The sequence below is a fragment of the Harpia harpyja genome, chromosome 5 (assembly GCF_026419915.1).
Source record: "Harpia harpyja isolate bHarHar1 chromosome 5, bHarHar1 primary haplotype, whole genome shotgun sequence".
Classification (NCBI taxonomy): domain Eukaryota; kingdom Metazoa; phylum Chordata; class Aves; order Accipitriformes; family Accipitridae; genus Harpia; species Harpia harpyja.
Window position 1 is genome coordinate 46707576 of NC_068944.1, and position 22986 is coordinate 46730561.

General features: G+C 38.2%; 1 protein-coding gene across 3 annotated transcripts in view; it reads left to right on the top strand.

The window, feature by feature from the left end:
• PKIA (cAMP-dependent protein kinase inhibitor alpha) overlaps positions 1-22986 on the top strand; it is a 46136-nt gene that overhangs the window by 17264 nt on the left and 5886 nt on the right. Inside the window, exons 2-3 of one of the 3 annotated variants that reach the window (XM_052787609.1) lie at positions 916-1021; positions 21056-21233. In XM_052787609.1, coding sequence (XP_052643569.1) covers positions 21083-21233 — 151 coding nt within the window. In that variant the 5' untranslated portion in view covers positions 916-1021; positions 21056-21082. The remainder of the gene's footprint in view (positions 1-915; positions 1022-21055; positions 21234-22986) is intronic. The other 2 variants (XM_052787610.1, XM_052787608.1) reach the window with 2 other exon arrangements.

Sequence of the window (22986 nt, forward strand, 5' to 3'; positions counted from 1 at the left end):
CGCACTAGTCACGGCTTAAACAATGTTTCTGTCATCCAGTACCCTTTGGTTCTACAGTGCTTTTAATGAAACTGGGCTCTTGAGCCAAGACAATATCTGGGAACTACATGTACCTTTTAGGAGACTGAATTCAAGACTGTTAATCTTTCCTATTTTACTTAGAAACTATAAGCATCTAGAACTGCTGGCCAGACTCTTTCTACGTGCATACCATCTGTCTCTCACCTAAGACTGTTTATGATCTGGTAACTAGGACTCTCTGATCCTAAACTCACTAAGAATGAGGCAGCAGTGTGCCATTGCAGTCATTGGGACCGATGGGTACAAAAGGGATATTGACACACTAGCTCAAGTTTAGTGGAGGCTACCAAAACCATTATGAGGCTGGAGCACATGATGTACAAGCAGGGACTGAAGGAACTGGGTTTGTTCAGTATAGAGAAGACACTACAAGGAGATTTAACTGCACTACCCAAGGAGGGTTATGGAGATGACATAGACTTTTCTTGGAGGTGTACAACAAAAGGGTAGGTGGCAATGGTCACAAGTTGCAATGAGAGAAATTCAAACTACATGAAAGGGAAATCTTTCACTGCAAGAATGGAATAGCACTGGTACAGGTTGTCCAAAGTGCCTGGGGAACCTCCATCCTTGGAGATACTCAAAATTGATCTGGAGTTCCTGAGTAGCCAGACTGAAGGTTAAAGATAGCCTAGCTTTGAGCAAGTGGTTGTTGGACTTGATAGCCTCCAGATGTCCCTTCCAGCCAAAGTTTTTCTATGATTCAAAGAGATCTGTTGATTTACTAGGTGTGCCTGTACAGACCTATCAGTCCTGACTCAGGGTCAGAGTTTAACTTAATACCTTCTGTGTGGAGATGGGGAAGAAGAGAATCTCATTGCTCATCTTCCATAGAATAGCCTCATGTCAAGGAAGGAGGAGACCTGGACTCCAAACTGTCCTCGACCTCAAGGAACCTAAAACCATGTCCAAGCAGAGGACAGAACCACCAGTATAAAAGGTATGTTGAAACTGGTTTATTGTGTACAAGCATAACTGCTTTCCTTCTGGTCCTGTGCCTTTTTGCTGACAAGAGGATGCCTGACTCTAGTCTTATGATTTGTGTGCTGAAAAATAGGAAGCCTCCACTCCTGGATCATGCTCCTTAGATTATTTTTGTTGTTTTTAATTGACTCTGGAGTAAAACATATGAGCAGTTCTGGAAGTCCTAGCTGTCAGTGTTATGCACAAGACAAGCTTTTCTGTCACTCAGTGCTTATTTAACACGAATAAGCTGATCTAAGATCATGCAATAGACAGAGCTTCAGTTAGACCTGCCCCACAGAAAGTGTCCAATTGCAGCAGAATAATACTCAAGTGCCAAGACGATATGGTTCTCAAACTTCTACGTGAGGAACAGAGCTATGGCAAGCTGGTATTTTCCTGAACCTGTAAGACATGACCACAGTGTTCTCTGTGAAGAAATTGCTTCTGTTTTCTGTACGCTGCCACACAAAGTGAAATTCTCACTAAGAAAATGAAATGCAAACCAAACAAGCAATTCCATATTTAGGTGTTAATGAGTTTGTCATTGTTTAATGTACCTTACTCTGGTGCAGAAAAACACAGATATGTGACAACAGGCATTGCAAACTAAACCTATGCTTCTAGCAAATCCACCCACGTAAAAAATTATTCAAGAAAAGCTCCATCACATGCTGAAATCTGTGAAATCTAAAGCAACCCTGGGAAGTATATTAATTTAAATTAATAACTGTATATCATTCAAATTGTACTGGTATGGGACAAGAAACAACAGAAATCAAGCAAAGAGTGTAGAAGTTAATGATTTTGTTGGGGTTTCTGTGGTTCTTTTTATTGTGAATGTTGTCAACACTGCTCCTGGAGACCTGGTAGCTTCCTCTACTGAAATATATTTACTTTCAACAACTGCTGAAGTCTTTCTGTACAGGCTTGTTAAGGAGAGCTAGTGAAAAATATTTGTTCCAGATAGAGAAAACACTTTTTTTTTTTTTCTTTTTTCTTTTTTCCGCCTGAGAATCAGAAAAGAAGGTATATTTGCTGGTATTGTTCCTAGTGTCATAACATGAAGTAATCTCTTTATATAGAGCACAGGTTTTTTTGTCTAATCATCCTGCACTACTATAGTTTAACTTTGCTTTTGCCTATTTATAATTCTTGCTTTCTTACAACAAAACTAGCATAGTATTATAGCTGCTAAATTCTATGCTGATCAATTTGGTATTAACCATGATCAACACAATATTTTTGAGACTTCTTCACAGCAAATAAAAATAGCCTTGCAACATAGCATGTTTTTGTCTTTGCGTGTTTTAAGGAAAAAGATATTCAGCCTTATAATAGTATACTGAGAGTAATTTTCTTAATGAAGCACGTGAAGCTACTTATTCTTCTAGATGTACCTCATCAGCCTTTTGTTTCTAAGAAAGAACCTTCTCCTTATCTAGTATCAGGCATGGTTCTGTCTCTGGAGCGCCTCTGCCCTATTATTGTTGTTTTAGAGTGCCCAAGATTAATAGGAAGAATGTGGAAGAACGAACCTAATATGAAGCTGAACAGAGCAAAAATTGTCTTGAGTCGTAAGGTTTAACTCTGAAATATTTGATGGTTACTGTTGTAACATCTAAAAGACATAACGCTATGCAGCTTCATAAAAACTTTGTGCAGTAACATTAGAGCTCACTGGGGTATTTGATTACATGCTTAATAATCAGACTAAAACAGTTTGCCTTTGTTGGCAATGTAATCACCATCTGTATTTAATCAAATTAGAGGTGATGGATTGTTTTGTTCAGTTTATCTGGGGTTTGGGGGGGGCGGTTTGTGTGTGTGGTGGTCTTTTGGGGTTTGTTTCTTTTTTCTTCAAGTTATCATTTAACCAGAAAGTTGGCTGAAAATGTTTCAAATAAGCTTCATTGGGTAAGAAGCATTCGTTTGGTGTTGTGTGTGATGAGTGGGGGAGGTGTGGTTGTGTTTTTCCTGTGAGTGTGGGGGTTTTGTTTGTTTGTTTTTTAAAAATAAACAAACCCCCTTCTTTCTGCTTATATTCCTAAGGTGAATATAGTGGCTGCCTTTTCCTGTGCTACTGTTTTTGTCATGAGGATGGCATAGCTCTTCATTTTAATCCTGTCTTCAAATAATATTGTCTTTCAATTGTCAGACTTGGAGAATCTGCATACCTTTACACCCTCTCTGGAGTCCAGTGTTGTTTAAGAAAAGGAAAAAAAAAAAACCCTTCCGTATTTATTTTTTTGTGGGGAAAACTTGAATAAGTTTGGGTTTACTTTCTGTTGAACCCATTAGCTTTGGTAGTCTCTTAAATGGTATACTGAGGTATGCCAAACAGGGGAATAATTTACTTAAAAATAGCTTTAATGGACCTAAAAATCATCATGTTATGTAATGTGATGTATGTGGAGTTTCAGGCAAATAGCCAAATTCCCTTTGACTTTACAGATAAGTTTGCCTCATTTGGCATACAAGTCAAATGGCTAAAGGACTTGTAGTGATTCCCAAAAAACATCTTGGCACATGTAGATCACTGCTGTCTGGATACAAATGTGTTATTCCAGTAATGACATCATGCAAAATAGCTCTGTGGAAAGGAGGGGACATGTGTCAAGACATGTGGATTCAGCAGTGCTTCACACAAGTGAAGTGCCCAGAGTGTGTGAGTCTTCATCCAAAGGTCAGCTCTGGGGAAATAGTTTTCCATTTCAATTAGCCTTTCAGATTCTTGTTTTGTTTTTTTTTTTCCTTTCAGTGTTTTGCATGTTTAAACTTTTTAAAAAGTTTATATCTAATAATTAATAATAGAATTAAATATTTAAAATTTTAATTGATTTTAATATTCAAGTATTAATATTTGAATAATCCCTGTAGGGTATTAAGCAAGAAGAGTGGAAAAATACAAAAGGGGGCAAATACTGCTTGATTCTGAAAGTCATACTTAAAGGTATTCCTGACAAAGGGTTAACAAGCAATTTGCTTAGGGGGAAGAGGAGCATTTTGGAAAGAAAGATTTAGAACAGAAAGACACTGAGGCTGAGCAGGGTATGGTTAAGATCTCTCTTATCTGAATGTTATTTCACTCAGACTGTGCTGAAAAGCTTTTCTGAAATGACGATACTTCTTGTCTTTCCATTTTTAGTTCAGCTCTGATTTCACTGGAGTCTGTGATGAACACAAATATGGAATATTTTCTGTTATGCAAATATGAGTACTATTTGTTTGAAAATACTGGTGCTGTTTCTATTGAATCATGAGGAGGTTGTAGGAATAAGGTATGTAATAGCAATGGAAAATTTTGTTCAAGGGAAGGGTAGAAAAGATCAGTTTTCATGATTGGGGTGGTAAATTTCAAAGATACTGCACTAAAAGTTAAAATTTACTAACCTGAAGGTTGCCTATGAAGCATATGTTCAGTGAAGCTTTTAATCCATTGTAAATAGTCATGTTAGAAAATGTGGGCATTAATTGCTTAGTAGTAGAAAGAAAAATGTCTTTATCTTCTCCCCCCCCCCGCTTTCTTCCCTTAATGTTTTTTACAGTATGGGTGAATTTCTGACTCAGCTGAAATCACAGGGGTTTTTTCATCAACTTAAGTCTTGAAGTTTGCACTATATCTTCAAATTTCATGGGTGGTGTCCTACATTTCAACATTACATTAAGTCAACTTTTCAGAAGTGATAAGAGGCTTGGGTTTGTTAGTTTATTTCATTACTTATCCCAAGATACTTTTTAAAAAGGTTAGTTCTTAGTAATTTCTGAAGCATGAGGTCCTTTGTAGTATCTCATGTTGGTCACCTGAAGCTAAAAATATGAGTTTCTACATACTGTGTTCATTCACCCAAACTTGGCATGTTACTTGCATATGGGCAAGTGTCTTAGTTTTACCTACTGTTCTTGTGGAGTACTTACTTTTTAAAGAAGCTAATCAATGCTTAGAGTAAACCCACAAACAAACATGTCACCTCTTGCAACGTGCTTGCATCCTTGGCACTTCTTGCTCTTCTGAGAGGCATTAATTCAGCTGCATAATGTGGTGTGATCTTGAAAAAACTCATAATTTTGTTTCTATAGTGAATGCTTTCTTGGAAGTAGCCTATAGGCTCAAAAAGCTGGAATGTACTTCTCCTCTGCCTTTCTCGGTACAGAAACCTAAAAATGTCAAAGCTAATCTCATGTTTAAGTTACTTAAAATAACAGAGAAAGGATTCCTTGTCCTCTCTCATGTAAAACAAGGGCTTCAGTCTTGGGGAAGAAGATACTGCTTCTGGTGTCTATAAAAGTCATGGCTACAGTGATCATGATCTTTGAGACCGCTGAGATTTTTTTGGTCTGTGATAGTAAAGACTGGTGAGTAGAGAATAGTGCCTTATTATCTCTCTCTCGTGGTTTTAACACACTTGTCACATAGCCTTTGCTTGGAAAGAGACTGCCTCATATCAGCTGTGAGGTATCAGGGACATGTAACGGATGAGATCATCACGTGCCTGTGATATCCCAGTCTTAAGTGAAAGAAGGGCAGTCTCAGCAATTACTGAAGTTTAAGGAAGACACTGGAAAGCATAGTAAGTGCTTCTCGTGGCCATTTATGTCCACTTAGTATCTTACGATGAATATGAGTTTTATTGGTGGGTATACCGGGTGCCGGTGCCCAGGTGTCGGCAGTGAGATGGCTGCAGGGCGGCCTCTGTGAGGAGAGGCCGGGGCTGCCCCATGCCAGACACAGCCGGTTCCAGCCGGCACCACGGACCCACCGCAGGGCGGCATGGCTGAGCCCCGCAGCCAGGATGGTGGTCCCTCAGGGAAAACATGTAAGAAAAGGACTAAAACCTGCCACACAGGTAGAGGAGGAGGAAACAAAAGAGTGAGAAACAGCAGAGGGAACACAAAGGTTGAAGAAGGAGGAGGAGGAAGAGGAGGAGGTGCTCCAGGTACTGGAGAAGAGATTCCCCTGCAGCCTGTGGAGGAGACCGCAGTGGAGCAGGTATTTGCCTGCCAGTACGTGCCACACCGGAGCTGCCTGGTATACCCTGAAAGAACTGCAGCCTGGGGAGAGCCCATGGGAAGGACCAATGCTGGAGCAGGGGAAAAGTGTGAGGAGGAAGGAGCAGCAGAGAGGAACTGTTATGGACTGACCCGACTGCACCCTCCCATTCCCCATCCCCCAGGCTGCTGGGTGGTGGGGAGGAGGTAGAGCAGTCAGGAACTGAAGGAGTGAAGCTGAGCCTGGGAAAAAGAGGGGGGGTGGAGGGAAGGTGTTGTTTTAACTTGTCTTTGTTTCTCACAGTAAATTAATTTTCCCCAAGTTGAGTCTGTTTTGCCTGTGCTGATAATTGGTAACAGATCTCCCTGTCTTTATCTTGACCCACTGGCTCTTTCATCTTATTTTCTCCCCCTGTCCTGTTAAGGGGGAGTGAGAGCAGCTGGGTGGGCATCTGGCAGCCAGCCAAGGTCAACCCACCACAGGTGGTTCTTTAAAGCTAATCATTTTAGGTACCAAAAGATATTTTTTTTAAAATAGACAAATATTTGGAATATGAGGCAGTTCTTGTACAGCTTATAGAAAATCTAATAGGGTCCCAGACTCTACTGGTAAGCATGTCTAGATGCAAGTAGTAATGCAGATGGAGCGAATATTTAATGGTATTCATCTCGGCAGGTATACCTACGTATATTTACATGGATAGATGAGGTCATTTTCGAAGTTCCCTGACCCTGAACACTCAAACTGTTGTATAGGAAACCTTCCTGATATCTACTAATTTTCTCTGGTGTTATGGTCCTTTCCATGTTCATCGAGGTCCAAAAGTGGACAGTTTTAGTTGAGAAAGGGTAGAGGCTTACAACTAGCTGTCAGCATCTCAAGATCTTTGTGAGGAGGAATAATGGTTATAAAGGAGGTTTCTTTCCCTTCTTTGCCAGGAGGCACTTAATATTGATTGTTTCTTCCTGCTCAGTCTTAGAGTCCACTTGGGTTTATTTTGATGCACTTTCTTACCGTGGTCTGCCTGTATGTCTTTTCATTTGTTCTCAATTATGTAATTCTTTTATTCTCTTTATTTCTAAAGTTTAGTTTTTACTTGAACAAGGCATTTCTGTAGTGACTATGAGATATGTGTGTGTTTTTTCTGTTGCTTTAGATTTAGAGCAACATCTTTTATATAGTTATCTTCTTCCTCTTTGAGGTTATAGCTGCAGTTTGCGTTTTATGGAAAAATGGTAAAACTCACATCTGTGGGTTATTCTTATTCTTGAGAGGTTTTTACCTTTGCCAGAATTTCAGAATTGGAAGTCTTAGGAAATATTCTGCCCACATATGCATTCTTACTGAAGCAGACAGCTGGTACTTCCTTTTGTTATCCACAATACACCAGCAGATAGAAAAAAAAGGACGGATTCTGTGCTTTGCACGGCCTCTGAAGGGTCAGGTAAGCTATTCAAGTCAAGTATGGAAGTACTCATGTAGTTTGACGACATGAATTCCTTTCAGGAACTTTGTACCGTAGTAAGGGTTTCTGTACGTTCTTCTGTTTCTGCTCATACCTGTGTGTATGCTCATATCCAGAAAACATGGCTTGCACTTTATTGCATTTTGTTGGTTTTATGCACGTAGGAAGAACTGTATGTTCAGATTCTTCTTATGCTCTTCTAACATTTCTTAGTACTCAGCAGCTGCTGTGAAAAGGAGAATTGTGAGCCAGAATTAAGAGCTTGAGCTGCAGAAAATATGTGTTAGTCTCATTGGATAACTTTTCCTGGCATGAGTATAAAATGCCTACTGTATGCTTTTTTAATAGGCCATCTCTTAAAGTGATTGAGCAATTTGTTATGGTTGGCTGAAATCAATGAGCTCTGTGAGAGTCAAGGAAATTCTACTTTGTTTATATGCTTCCACCACCCCCTCTTGTAAGTTGCCACCCTGTTATCTTCCTCCGTTTGGCCCTTTCTTCTTTTAGATAAAGAATTGGGACATTAGAGGGATAGGAATTAAGTATTTCAGCTTTAGTTTGGCTTGAAATTGGGCATAAAAGCAGTATTTAACTCTCACTTTTAAAGCTGTAACTAGCACTGATTTTAAGTAGCTGTGGTTTGCAGAGCCTGTATCTTCCTCAGTTGCTGTTGGGTATCATATTCATCAGGGTACCTGGGTTTGCATCTAGAAATGCATCTTAAATCTGAGTTTCATGAACAGATTGTGTAATGCAGCACAACTGCTAATTAAATATTAGTATATGCAAGCCATTTTTTTTAGTTTCCATCTGGTAGCAGCACATGGAAACTTGTCAGCATTGTTAAGGACAGCTTTCTAAAGTACAGATTTTTCAATCCGAAGTGTTCAAAATGATCCTAGGTCACAAACAATTATTCAGGAAGACGGGTTGTTGTTTGTTTTGCTTTTTTCCTCTTTGCTTAATTAGATTCTTTTTTAAATGTGGACATGCAAAAGAGGTCGGTAGGGTTCCCATCTTCAAATTTACCTGGCTAATATGAGGGCTTTCTTTTTGTCTTTTTATGTTAGAAATTATTTGACCTGTCTTTTAAATGCCCATAAATACTGCAAAATGTAAAATGCAAACTGAACACACTAAAGGATTTCCCCATTATAAAAGATTTCCTTATTAGTGCTTTTCTCTCCTCCAGCTGATCATGCATCATTTCCAGGTTTCAGACTGTTGGCTTACTGTAAAGATCCTTCCAAAGGTTGCTGCTCTTCAGGTCTTGACCTCTTTGCTTTCAAAACAGTAGTGATACTGATTTGAGTCTGAGCTGTACTTTTGATGCGGTTTTAAAGAATAGAGACTTGAAATGCATCACTCTGGGAGAGTCACACTCACTAAACCTTTCTGAATCATATTGTTGGATAGCTTGGCTACTATGCATGTATGTGGCTACACAGATGGATACAGAAAATTACCCCTTTATACCACCTCATGCACTTGTTTTTGAGATTCCCATTCCTGTGCCTACCACAGTCTACTCTTTTTCTTAAAAAGTAATCTTTAAGACTTAGGATCTTGCAAACAATATGGAATTGCTGCTCTCTTCGCCACCTTTTAAAAGACTGCAGGTGGACTTGCCTCTGCAAGGGCCTTAATTTAAAACCTGTTCCTATTTTCTCTGGGTCTGGGAAACATCCTTTCTCTCTCTACCTCAATTCTGGACTGACACATCTCCCCATAGACACGACTGCTGCTGAGCATGCTAAGGTGGAAAAGGAAAAGAAAAGAATATGAGGTAAAATATTTCCTTTCATTAAAATCTCTTTTGTAGTATTAAACCTCCTTCCTTTGATCCTTTAGCCTGGTGCATAGTAAGGCATTTGGCCCTTTAGAGTTGATTGATACTTTAACAAGAACCCTGTGTTTATATTGCTCTACATATTGTTACAGAAATGTATTAACTTAAGGTTCCAAAATAAGCGGGCAATAAGAAAACAAAAAACATTGGTCCACCCTTGCAGCAGCAGCACTAGAAGTTTGTAACAAGAAAAATGCTGTTTGAGGCTGGAAACATTGAATGTTTCACAGGACAGTTTCTCAAGGGCTGCGCAAAGGTACCTCAAAAAGCAAATGCAGCCCCAGTTCATGGCATCTGTAATATGATTTTAAAAATGTGGAACCATATTCTAAAGAATTCTGAAATCAACTTATTTTATAATGAATTGCAACTTGGAGTATTTGCATATATGTTCCTTCTGTTGAGCTGATTAAATTTATAATAGACTTCATATAAAGAGGGTTTATTTTTTCCTGACTTGTGGCATATTCTACATTAAATAGAGAACTTTTTTTCCCCTTGAATGACATAGAGTAAGACAACAGTTAAGATTTTTTTTTTTTTCCTTGTAAGTATATGGCTCTCGTATACCTGGAGAACATCTTGCAAACACAGCAATATTTTAGATATTTACCTTCAGGTGCTAATGCAGGAGGTATGTCCTGAATTTTGCAAGCAGTAACATTGTTTGTCATCTTAAGTAGCTACCAAAACTTTCCAGGTGACCACTGTCTACTATTGTGGTAATAATATTAGTGGTCCATTATAAAGAAACAGTAAAGTATTCTTGCTGGAAACAAGTCTTTGAAAAAAAGCACATTTGAGACGATTATTTCAGGAAGCCCTAAGTAGGCTATGCTGTTGCGTAGCAACAGAGCCAGGCAGTCCTTAGACTCTAAAGTAGTCAGTGTACACATGGGAACAGAATGCAAAAATGATGGAAACCTTGAAAAATGTAAGGCTGAGACTGAGAGAAACCAAAGTGAAATGATATGCAATATAAAATGTGAATTTATCATGTGAGGTATAATAAATTGAACTGCTTTTAAGTTACAAAAACTGAAATACTGTTAGCCAAATTGTGCTTGTTTTGTAGCTTCTAGATAGTAATTAAAAGAAAGACAGAATGTCTGGTGGCTGGGAAAACTAATTCAAATGTAAAGTAGATGTTAAATGCCTGCCACAGGAAAAAATTGCACGGAAAAGTTAATTTATTATTGACGAGCCAAAAAGTTGTCCAAATATACCATGAATGAAATACTGATTAATGTATTGAGGTACAAAGAGGTTCAAATACTTACATTATTAAAAAGCTGCTTGTCTCATGTTCACAGGTCTCCAGGCTGGCCCAGAGGTATTTATCTTTGCAAATACTGAAAAGTATGGTGTCATTGGGTATATTCTTGGCAAACCCCAAGCTTGCATGTGAAATGTGACATCTTAACAGAAGCACGCTATACTATAGAAGCTTTGGTTTTGCAAGAGGTAATTGATTTCATTAAAAGCAAATGTAGGAACCAATATTTAGTATTTGGTAACATACAGTTGTGGATGATCTTGCTATCCAAAAAGGCAAATCCCTTCCTTCCAGCACTGTTTTTGCCACCGCCTGAGAAGAAACAGTAATAAGCTCAAACTCTTCTGTTCTGGGTGCTGCAACACATACTTTCATGATGAGTCATGGCTGCATCATTTCAAAAGGTAGTCACATGCAGACACTTGAGCTATTCCACCAGAAACTGCTGAATTTGTTGCATCTGTCTAGTAGCTTTCGATGTCTTAAGAATTTGAGGAAAGTGTCTTGGAAGCTGGACAGTTGTTTTTTAAATACTAAGGAATAGTTTAAGGATAGCTAAACTGTGGAGCATTTAGATATCTTGAATACTTGGTAGCTAGGCTACATGTTGTACTGAAACATTGAAGAATCCTAGCAAATAGGTCTGGAAGAAAGCTTATGAAAATGCTGGTGCATCCTTCTGTCCACAGAGGATAATGTATAGGCTAAGTTTTAAATGCTGTCATGATGCTGTTATCTAGACATTTTCTTTTTGCTGTTCTGACTGCATGCTTTCCCTTTGAAATGCTTTTGTTATCTACAAACTGCTGTTGTAGATGCTGTAAACATATCAATCAAATTGTCAGAATGCAGAACATCACAAAATGCAAACTTTAGTTACCTTGGGAATGGGAGCAGTGTAGTAGGAAGGATTATTCTATTAAGCCAAATCTCTTGCAGTGAGATAAGACAGGTCTTCTAAGACAACTTCATGCATTGCATTTTCAGATGAAAATGGGTATTGTAATGATATGAGTATTGCCTGGAAACAATGTATAAAATCATAGAATCGTTTAGGTTGGAAAAGACCTTTAAGATCGAGTCCAACTGTCAACCATGCCCACTAAACCATGTCCATGGTTTATGTTATGCACCATAATTGTGTTAGATCTTGGTTCAGCAGTAAGCGGTGGAAATACTCTGTATTCTAAGGATGGAAAATTAAAATATTTAAGATGGAATCCTCCAGGAGGAGGAAAGTGATACCCGTTTTCTTAGTAAATAGGCTCTGCAATGTTAAAAGCAGTCTTTTTAGTGACTAGTAAATACAAAGATGCCATACAAAGAATTAGTATAAAATGTTGTCAAGCACCTGACCAGGTTATCATTCCATTGTAAGATGTCTGAGGTTTCCCCCTGCCCCATAAAATGTGTTTTCAGTGAGCCAAACCCCTCATTCAAATCAATGGCCCTGTGTGAAGTCCTTGAGTCAAGTTAGCCCACCCGGTACCTCTTGGTAGAGCAGCTGGAGGGGTCTACCACACTAGAAGCTATCTTTCTGCTTGTACAAGCTTAACTGGTTTCTCCAACTTAACTCTCGGTTCTCTAAGGCAATTGCTGCTTCCTCCTGTCCTGGTTTCAGCTGGGATAGAGTTAATTGTCTTCCTAGTAGCTTGTACAGTGGTGTGTTTTTGAGTTAGGTATGAGAAGATTGTTGATAACACTGATGTTTTCAGTTGTTGCTAAGTAATGTTTAGACTAAAAGTCAAGGATTTTTCAGCTTCTCATGCCCAGCCAACAGGAAGGCTGGAGGGGCACAAGGAGTTGGGAGGGGACACAGCCAGGGCAGCTGACCCAAACTGGCCAAAGGGGTATTCCACACCATGTGACATCAGGGCCAGTATGTAAACTGGGGGGGAGTGGGGGTGAGGGGATTGCCACTCAGGAACTAACTGGGCATTGGTTGGGGAGTGGTGAGCAATTGCGTTGTGCATCGCTTGTATATTCCAATCCTTTTATTATTATTATTGTCATTTTATTAGTAGTATTATTATTAGTTTCTTCTTTTCTGTTCAATTAAACCTTTCTTATCTCAACCCACGAGTTCTAGTTCTTCTCTCAGTTCTCTCCCCCACCCCACTGGGTTGGGGGGGAAGTGAGTGAGCGGCTGCGTGGTGCTTAGTTGCTGGCTGGGGTTAAACCATGACACTCCCCATCTCCATCTGCTTTTTTTCTTCCTGGTCTTGTCCTCCAGACAGACTACCCTTTTGGATGCTGTCTCCCTACCTGAAATCTGATTCTTCACGCCCATATCGTGGTTTTGTAATTCCATCATATTCTACCAACCCAGTACATGCATAGATAAATCTTGGCAGTGCTAGCTAATACTTCTTGCTAGCCATTACCTTTACTGACATTTTAAAACAATGAAGAGCAAGACTCACATTAGTTCTTACCCTAGCATAAAAAAGCTATGTATTTTATCAGATTGGACATATATTAATATGGAAGAGATGGTCTAAGTTTCTTGGCTTGTAACTAGCTAAAGATTGTGAATCTTCGTGTTAGTTTTATGGTTCACTGTTAGGAATTGCAGCAACTATAATAAATTACTTAGGGATATTTAGCCATTCAAATCTATAGTTCAGCTGAGTATTTCCGCCTTTATAAATGAATGGAGGAGCTATTTCTTAAAAAACACAGCTGGTTCCCATTTAACTGGAAAAGTACACAACAATGTACTGCATACTGTCTGTGTGCCACCTTTTGGGTTGTTTATTTTATGAGAATGAAGTCTTTTTTTGCTTTGACCTTGAAAGCATTAATACTAGTAAAGTAATATCTAGCAAGATGTGTATCTCCAGGGGAAAAAAAAAACCAAAACCAAAAAAAACATCTTGAAGGGAATAGGTCTTATGTGGATAAGCATTTTATATATGCTGAATTTAAAAATTCAATGGACCAGAATCCTTTTAGGTCATCTAGAGTAGGACTAATGTCACCTAACTTAATGCATGTATAACAAAGATGTCTGCTCACTGTCTAGACTTTTTTTTCTATTCAGTAGGAAGAGATAAGCACATTGAAGGTACTAGTTGCATTCATTCTAAAACGCTTAATATGGATCAGATGAATCACCTCATATAGGTACCTACCTACATATGTGTATAGAGGCATTTAAAATTAGTCCAATTAATCTCATTCTTAGCCCCTTCCATAGCATTAAGCTTCTGCCCAAAATTGGAAATCTGTTTAATAGAAAACCCTTTATCTGAGTGGCTTCCACATTATCGTCTTTGTACTGCTGATTGTTTAGAAGGCTCATACTGGTCTGCAGGTAATTCACAGAACTATTTTGCTATTAGACCTTCGGTTAAAAGTTGGCTAAACCTATAATTTTTTTCAGTTGAAAGTTGTCTATAAGGATTACAGTGGCTCACAGCAGTTTGGCCCAAAAAGTTTGCAGACTACTGATCATGACGGTTCAGTGTTTTGTTCTTTTTTTTCCCATAAAGCCATATACATGCTGTTGTATGTAGCAATGAATAGAGGAGACATAGCTGTTACAAAAATAGTCACTACAGTGCTTATAAAAAGTTCTCTAAAGAATAGACGTTAGAGACTCAGCTATGTTTTCTAATGAGAATTATGTTGATCAATACCTTTAAAGCGCTGGCTGTGCAGGGTGGCACTTGTTGACAGAGTGTCTGAGAGAGAAGAAAATTGCTTGTATGAATCAGAATTCAGTATGAATCCTGAATTAAGGGCAAGGTTAGGAAGATACAGAGATGTGTCATGAGCAAAGCCCACAAAACTTCCCCCCCCTCCTCTCTACTAAACATCCTGATGCTAAGCAGACATCTACTCTACACTTCTGCAGAAAGTCTTGTCTTTTTTGTGCAAAACATTTCCAAGCTGCTAGTCTGTTGTGAATCCTCAATAGACTGGGCTTTTCCAGCAATCCAGCAGTTGAGGAAGAGCTCCTCTTTCCTGTTGAGGGGTGTATTTTGTGCCTTCAGACTCTTCTCTGGACTTGCCTCTCATGTTATCCCTCTGTTCTGAAAGGAGTGCTGCTGGATTGCCATATAGAGGCCCAGTGGACAGGCTTTCCCCAAAGGCTCAAAGTATTCCTTTTGAACAAAACATTGTGTTTGTTCAGTATTGTGTTAACCCTGCTCCTTGATTTGGAGCACCATGCCATTCTAAGCAAATAAACTGCAGTGCTGCATAGCTGGCCGCATCCTCCCAGAACCCTGTAACATCAACCTTCCCAGAACTCAGATGGATGTGGGAATGCTCAGCAGAGCTGCCAGATGTGTGTCACATGATGAGCTTGACAGCTCCCATCTTGCTTGAGGCCCTTATCCATCTTTACGGTTATGAGGTGTTATAGCAATGGATGTAGTTGTTCATAAAGAGTATCAGAGCATCTTGAAAAGTGATGCTTTAACTCCCCCCTTCCCTTCAGAATCCAAGAGGTCCATTCACCAACTGCAAGTAAAAAAGTCACACAGCAATAGATGCCTCTTTTCTCAAACACGTTTGGTTTGTCATTGGTATTCTCTTTAGGATGAGCAGCGACTAGTGGTGGTAGATAGTAGCTCACCCTCTTCCGTACCCTAACATAAGAATCCCCATGTGGATACTTAAATGTTGTGATTTGTTTCCTGCATAGGGTGTTAATTTCAAAATATCAAAACATTTATTGTTATTTATAATTAATTCCAATAACCTCAATAGTTGTCTGTGGGAATGACAAAGAACCAAGGTCCCTGTAGTATTACTTCATGGATTATGTTTGCTTTTTTTTATTTGCTGCTGTTATTTCACTGCCTGTTTTTATGGAATAGTGGAAGATAAAACTGAATTTGTGAACTGAAATTAAGTGGTAGATGAGAGACCAAATCCTTATGGACACGGGCATAATGAAATTTGCCTGAGCAAGGACATAGTAAGAATTTAACTATTTGGCTTTTAGTTCTGTAGATGTCTTTAGGTAAAATATAACTTAGATAACGCAGAAGGAAAACCTATTAACTGTCTTAGTGAATGATCTCTTTGTATAGGTTATGAGCTGAAGGATATCCAACACCATAGTGCTTTTTTATGCAGATTTAAAACAGCTTCTTAATTTTTTTCTGGTTTAAAAAAAAAAAAAATGTCAGGTAGTCATTTTCTTTGTTCTGTTTCATTGTTTAACCAGTTGAATTGCCCACTAATTTCCATTAAGATCTTATTAGTACTAGGAGTACTACGTATACTATGTTCATAGTAAAAACAAGTTAACTGACAAAAAGGTAAGTGACCTGTTCTACGTTACTATTTTATAGAGGTAGTCACTACAGAAACATCACACAGACAAGACTATGTAAGGGATTTCCAAAGAGCAGGTTGAAATACTGTCCAGCTCGCTAGCTGGCATGGACAGTTTTATTTCCTTTAATTGGCTTTGAAGAGTTAATGCTATTTTCTTGCTCATCTGTGTCTGTGCAAAAGCAATACTGTTGTACAGCACAACAGATATAATCTCTTGTGGAAGAAGTATACTTTTGTTAAATTGTTCCTCTGTTTCTGCTTTCAGTATAGCATTCCATGCATGAAGTGGGAATCTAGGTACAGGTTGCTGTGGAATAGAGCTATCTCCTCACTGGAAAGAGCCCTATCTCTAAGCTAAGGCTAGATTTGGAATGAAAATTTATTTTAAAAGCATAATTATACACCATCTTTAAAACAGACATGCTATTAAATGACAAGTTCTCTTTTTTTTTTTGTTCCCTTATGAAAGCTGAATATAGATAATTATATTTAAATAATGTGCTGATCGTGATACAACATTTAGCAGCCAAAGCCTGGGAGAGTTTTATTTGAAAATCCCTTATTCAATGCCATCATTAAGCATATATGGAGAAAGAGGGGGAGTAAACGTTGAAGGATCATACCTTTTAGTCTTACACTGCAGGTTTGCCAAGAAAATGGCAGCTCTCCTGTGCTAGCCAACAACATATGCCAAATCCCACAGGCAAGCCATGTGTCAAGTGCCCATTCTTATCCTGTCTTCCTTTTAAAGTAATAATAAATACCAATTAGTGAAGGTACTTTAAATGTGTTTGGGCTTCTTTTAGGTAGCTAATCCTTCAAACAGGCTAAATTCAACAACCCTAGGTACTTCTAGCCCATAAACTCTATAGACACTGATTTTTAATTCATGCTGGTATGCCACATAATTTATATACATTCACTTCCAAGCTCTTGAGAACAATGGCACTGTGTAACACTTGTTACTAAATGATTATGGAATCATAATCACTAAGTGATTATGGAATGCAGTCAAATTGGTATTTTATTTGTGAAGCCATCACTAACTTTTTAGGGTTTTTTTAAGAGCTCTTTCAATAAAACTGAAGTACGTAGAAGAAGGAAAACAGTTGTAGAAATTTGACAGTTACTTTCAGAAACTTGAGGGATAAGATTTGTTATATATAGCATGGAAATGGAAAATTTAACACAGAAATTTGATTATGGAGATCAAGGAGTATTCCAGGAACTTTCTGAAAACAGAAATACTGATTCTTTCTGTACCTATTAAATTACACTGTTCTTGTCATCCTTTTCTCCTCCTGCATTCTCTGGATACTAATTCTGCTCCTTATGATGCTTACCTGTAAAACTTCTTCATTTGCATAGAATATAGAAGTAGGCCTTTTGCAGGTGTAGCGGTATATATTATCCAGAATATTAATTAATAATACAGAGATGTCTTGTGACACTGGCTAAAATCCAAGATAGCAACTATGCCTATCTACCTTCCTCATCCTCCATAATTTTTTAAGTGCTTTCAACTGATTTTCAGCACAGCTTTCTTTGGGAGGAAGGAGTTGGGAGGTGAAAGAGACAGAAATCTAAGATACCCACATTTCTAGAGGTTTTATGAAACTAAGAAGCTGAGGAAAGGAAAGATGCCATATGAAAATCCCCAGGGCTGTATTGCAAACTCTAACCCATTACCAGGCAAAGTGACTCTACATGGGGGGGAAAGACAAAGCACAGCTGGGAGGAGACTTCAGATGGGATAGTATCTTAGCAGTTACCAAGGGATCCAATCCTGTGACACCAGGTTTCATTAGTCCTTACGCTCACAGAACTGCTTTCTTTAGTTTGCTGGTTCAGTTGGCAGAAGCAGTGAGGTTTGCAGCCACCTTCTTTCGGTTTAATACCATGTAGCAGAGTACTAGTTTTGCAACTATAAAAAAAAAAAAAGTTAGTAGAACTAGAGGGATTGCAACCACAATCTTTAACACAGGAATATCTGTTAATACAATTAGTTAGGAAATTCAAATTATATTTCACAGAATTATTAGCAAATTCCACTCTTTCCAGAAAGACTGAAGGAAAAAAGGTTTTTTGGAGTGAATGGTAATTCCTTAATGACTGGTTCAGTGAATAAGTACAGACTGCTGGGCACTGAGCCATTCATTGGAAGGGGAGCTCTCGGGTGATGTCAGTGGAGTTCCATATTTATGCAGTAATGTCTCAAGATAATGCCAATACAAAACAGAATGGTGTTTGATATTTAGGAGAAGATGCAGACAGGAAAACTTAGAAGTGTTAATAAATGTGTGTTTGGTAACATTCTTTTTTGATCAGAATGTTGTTAGTAATGCCATATTGAGCCTATAGAAAATGAACATTTAAAATAAAGTTCTCCATAAGCACATTTTCCTATGGCTTTATAGCTTGTTTCATAGCTAAAATTAAATAAGCTTGAGATTTCCCCTGGTGCTCTCCATGTTTTATGGAATGTTTTAAGAACAGTATAATCTTACAGAAGAGTATTCTGTGGAGTGCAGTTTGTACAGTCCAGGGAATTGCTCATGGAGTACAACATTGCTCATTTTGCCAGCCTTACAGCCCCATAGCTTGTTCCACCTCAGTCATAGTCTTCTCTGCTTATTCTGTTCCTGAGGCACTGATACGCAGCTTCCAAAGAAACAAAAGACTATTCTTCTCTGTGGTGTTTTTTCTATGCTAAAACAAAGTTAGTGTCTTCGCAGGTGTGATAGCTATGATGACTTTGGACTGGTGCTACACTAATGACAAAATCCAAGCCTGTACATTGATTACTTTCAGGTTTTGCACTTCCTTTTCTACAGGCCAGTTGCAATAACAGGCATGAACAAATAGAACTCACGTAAGTTTCACTTAAAATCTTTTATTTTCTGATCTTGCTGGATGATACTCTTCAGTGAACAGGTCAGATAAGTCTGAAAACTTGTGCTGTATCACAACTGTCCTCACTGTTCCCCTTCACCTTTCAAGTTACATGCTTCATTACTACATGGTTGATATATTTGGCATTGTGATATCTGCACCTTGGGCAAAGAACAAATGGTAGACTTCTCATTTGCTTCAATATTCTTGCAGTGTTTCAAGAAGTGGGCACTTCACGGGAAGAAATGCACATGCTTTCATGCTCATGAAACCATTTGTTAATTGAGAGGCACTACAGTATTTTATGTCAGGCAGGCTTTCAGTCAATGCTGACCTCTTTCCATTCCGTAGGTGTTTGCTGTTAGGCTTTGTGGTTGTTTTTTTGGTTTGGGGGTGGGAGGGTGTTGTGTTGTATTTTGTTTTGTTTTGGTTTGGTTTTTGGGTTTTCTTAAAAGCAGTTTCCTGTTTCACAGTGGTTGTTCATAGGAGTAAAATTATCCTGTCAGCCATTCAGCATTTGGCATGGGACACCGAAGCTTGTAGCAATGAACTTCTTTTTAAGTCAGTCAGTCTTGCAATGATACTTGATATAGTTATATTTAGACTAAATAAAATATGGCGTAGAACTCTTTTCTTGGCTTCTCAGACACATCATATGTACACCCTCATACAGCTGACTGAAGTTGGGGAGGTGAGGGCTAGAATGAAGATGAAGAATGGACAGGACTTGTGAAGTTATTCAGAGTTGAGGGTGGGGAAGGGTTGGCTGTTGTCTTTAATGTATCTGTGTTTAAAATAAAAAGTGTATACAAAAAATGAGGGGGGTTTTCTTTTTATTTAAAGAGAGAAAGCTGAATTTTTTGCTGCTGTTAGTGTTTGTGATGACTTTAGAGGCTTCTTCAGTGTCCAGCAACTGCAGTAGGAACTGATTAAAAAGATTTGTAAGCTCTATGGAAATGTGAAGTTTCAAGTTTCAGCTACTTTAGTAAAAATAGCTAAAGCTTCTCGCTGTATGCAACTGTGCAATGTTGCTCTTATGGCCATGTCCTCTCTCTGCAGTATGCTAAACCACAGAAATAATGCTCAGAAATGAAAGAAGCATACAACTGTGGGGGTGCTGGTTTTGTTTAGTGGTTCCCCAGGGCTGCTTTTCTTTGGAGTACCGCTCTAGCAGAAAGCTTCCCTGATTCCCCTACTACATCCAAACATAAAGCATGAGGGAAGCTACATTTGAAGCGTGGTAGCCTAGCTTTTTGCAGGAGACCTTAGAGGAGTACAAATGGAACTACAGTAAAAGCAGTGTGATCAGCAAGAGAAAGTGCTTCCCCCTGTCTCTGGTTACAATTCTATAACTTAAGAAAAAGAAAAAAAAAAAATCTAACGCGTTCGATCTATAGCAGATACAGCAGATACTCCAGCAGGGATGCAAATCTTTCTTTTACTGAGGTTGAAATAGGAGTCTCCTTGTATCTTTGACAGATCTTACATTAATGCACATCATCACATTATTCCATAATAACAGGATAAATAATTATTTTCTAATGAAAATAAGTTCTGAGTTTATATCTAGCTTACAGAGCACTGCTTTCTAACCTCTGCATTATCGTTTAGCTATTCTGCTTGCTCTTTAGCATGTCTCCACTTGTTTCAGTGACTTGATGGTAATGTATTCTCTTTGGTGCAACTACCACACCAAAATAAATTAGTTGAGTCTGAAGACATCTATATACAATGCCAAAACTAATCATACTAACAGAAAGGAAAATACAGAAAACATAGTTGTGCCTGTGTATGAGCACAGTGTTCTGCATGCAAAAGCATTATTGATTTGTACTTTCTTATTCCTTACGCTCTGCTTTTTATGCAGAAAAGAACTTTGTTCCACCCCCTACCTACCTCCTACTTCCCAACTAATATTAAAAGCAGAGACATCTCTATAAAGAAATTATGTTGCTGAGGTCATTGCTTTTATAAAGTACTCACTAGCACTTTATGAAGTATGAAAAATGAAGTTGTTTAAAATACTGTTGAATACAGATTGCATAAAATCCACACACCCTTTTTGCTTTCTACTCTGTTTCTTCCCTAATTTCTCCAAATTTTGAGACTGAGGCATCTTCTTTTGCTGCTCTACTGCTTAGCCAATCTACTCCACAATGAGACCCCTCTAGTTCTTCTATTCCTGTTCCATAATGTCATCTGTTTTTCTGGTAGTCTAAGTGTTGTTTTTTTTCTCCCATCCAGGTACTGCTATGTGGATATTTGTTAGCAATGACTGATGTGGAATCTACATATGCAGACTTTATTGCTTCAGGAAGAACAGGTAGAAGAAATGCATTACATGACATACTTGTGTCCTCTCCGGGTGGGAACTCTAGTGAATTAGCCTTAAAGTTATCAGAGCTTGATATAAACAAAGCAGGTGAGTACATTTTGGTCTTTTATTATATTTATTTAAAACTAAAATGAAAAGAGTAGTACACAAAACGTGGTTTATGTGCACACATTATTCCCTTGTCCTGCAGCAACAAAAATATTTTTTTCTGATCAGTGGGGGTTGTCTGCAATGAGAAGCCCAGATTTCATAAATGGGAAGGGTGGTTATTTGCAAGTACAACATATTATTTGAAAAAAAAAAAAAAAAAGTAATTCTGCAGTGAATGCCTAGTGGCAGGGTCCATATCAGGATAAATTTTATGGAAAATCGAGTATAAGGAAGAAAAAAAGGAAGTCTTCCACCTCTTCATAATATCCTTTAATGGAAGCTCTCTGTTTTGAAGCCTGTAGGAGAAGCCATGTGTCTGCTTGAAAGGTTATTGTGGAGATTAATTTTGTTTTCATCTGCCAGAGGACAGAGCAATAGCAATGCATTGTTGTTTGTTTTACTTGGCTCTTTGTTTCTGGGTAAATAAATTGTTTCTTTCCCCTTTCTGCTGATACTTTGTCCTTCTTTTAAGGTGATTAGCACTAATGCAATCCTAAATCTTACTTCACCTCTAATATTACCAAAATTTTTAGCTGGTTGTGCACCTTCAGTTGAGAGGAAGGAGGGACAGTGTAGGCTGAAGGGCCTTACATTAAATAAAAATAGTAATATGGCTGTGTAATTATTTTCATGTTATGGGGGGGGCAGTTAATGAATGGATCTTACAGATATTTGACAGCCCTTTTCATATCTTAGGAAAGAGGTCTTGTGCTTATTTTAATAATAGCAGAAGAAAACAAACGTGGCAAAGAACAAACTGTTGATAAGCAGCTGCCCTGTTTGTGCACATATTTTTCTTGGAGCCAATGGCAAGAGTTCTGAGAGGCAGTCTCATCACTGGACAATCAGACGTGGGCAGTGTGACATTTGGATGGCTGTAGTGCTGTTTGGAAGGGGGGATTCTTTTTTTGGCTTTCAGACAAATGTACATCCTAAGTCATTCCTTCTGCAGTTGCCAATTTGGGGCCTATAGCTTCTAGATGCATGCAATTCTAGCTGGGCAGGACCTTTAATTTTTTTTCTATTTAAAAAGAAAAGTTTTATTAGTATGTGTGTAGGTGTGTCTATTTATTTTAATATGGGGATACGTATAAAATGTTGGAAAAATATAAAGTAGGTGGCATTTGAAATGCATAATGCCAACCTTCCTTCTTGCTCTAATTTTCTTCAGTCTCAAATTTACACTTACCAAAATTGTCTTTGATCTTGTCCATTTAGAAAATATAAACAATCCCTATTTTTTAAGTTAAGCTGTTGGAGTGATTGTAAGCCAGAACTGTGTTCTTTTGTGAGCTACAAAAAGAATGTGACTTTGTGTGTGTAATATATGTTGGTATGCATTTTGTACACTCAGTTAGCTCTGTAGTGATGAAAGTGGTTTAAATAACTGTTAGCCTAATTTTACATGCATAATTCAGGAGTCTATTTAGTTTTTCTTGGAGACCTCTTTTGCAGCTTGGGTAACTTAATCATTGCAGAAAAGCATACAGAGTTGCTCATAAAATTACCTTAGGTAGTAGATACACAAAAATGCCTGCATACTTCTTCAGGAGGTTACACAGTTTGAATTAGATACCATGAAAATATACTTAAATTTTGCATTATTAGTACACCTAGGTGCCGGATAAAAGTCTCCAAACCACAAATATTGGAAAATGTATTGTATTATCATTCGTACAAGTATTAGTGT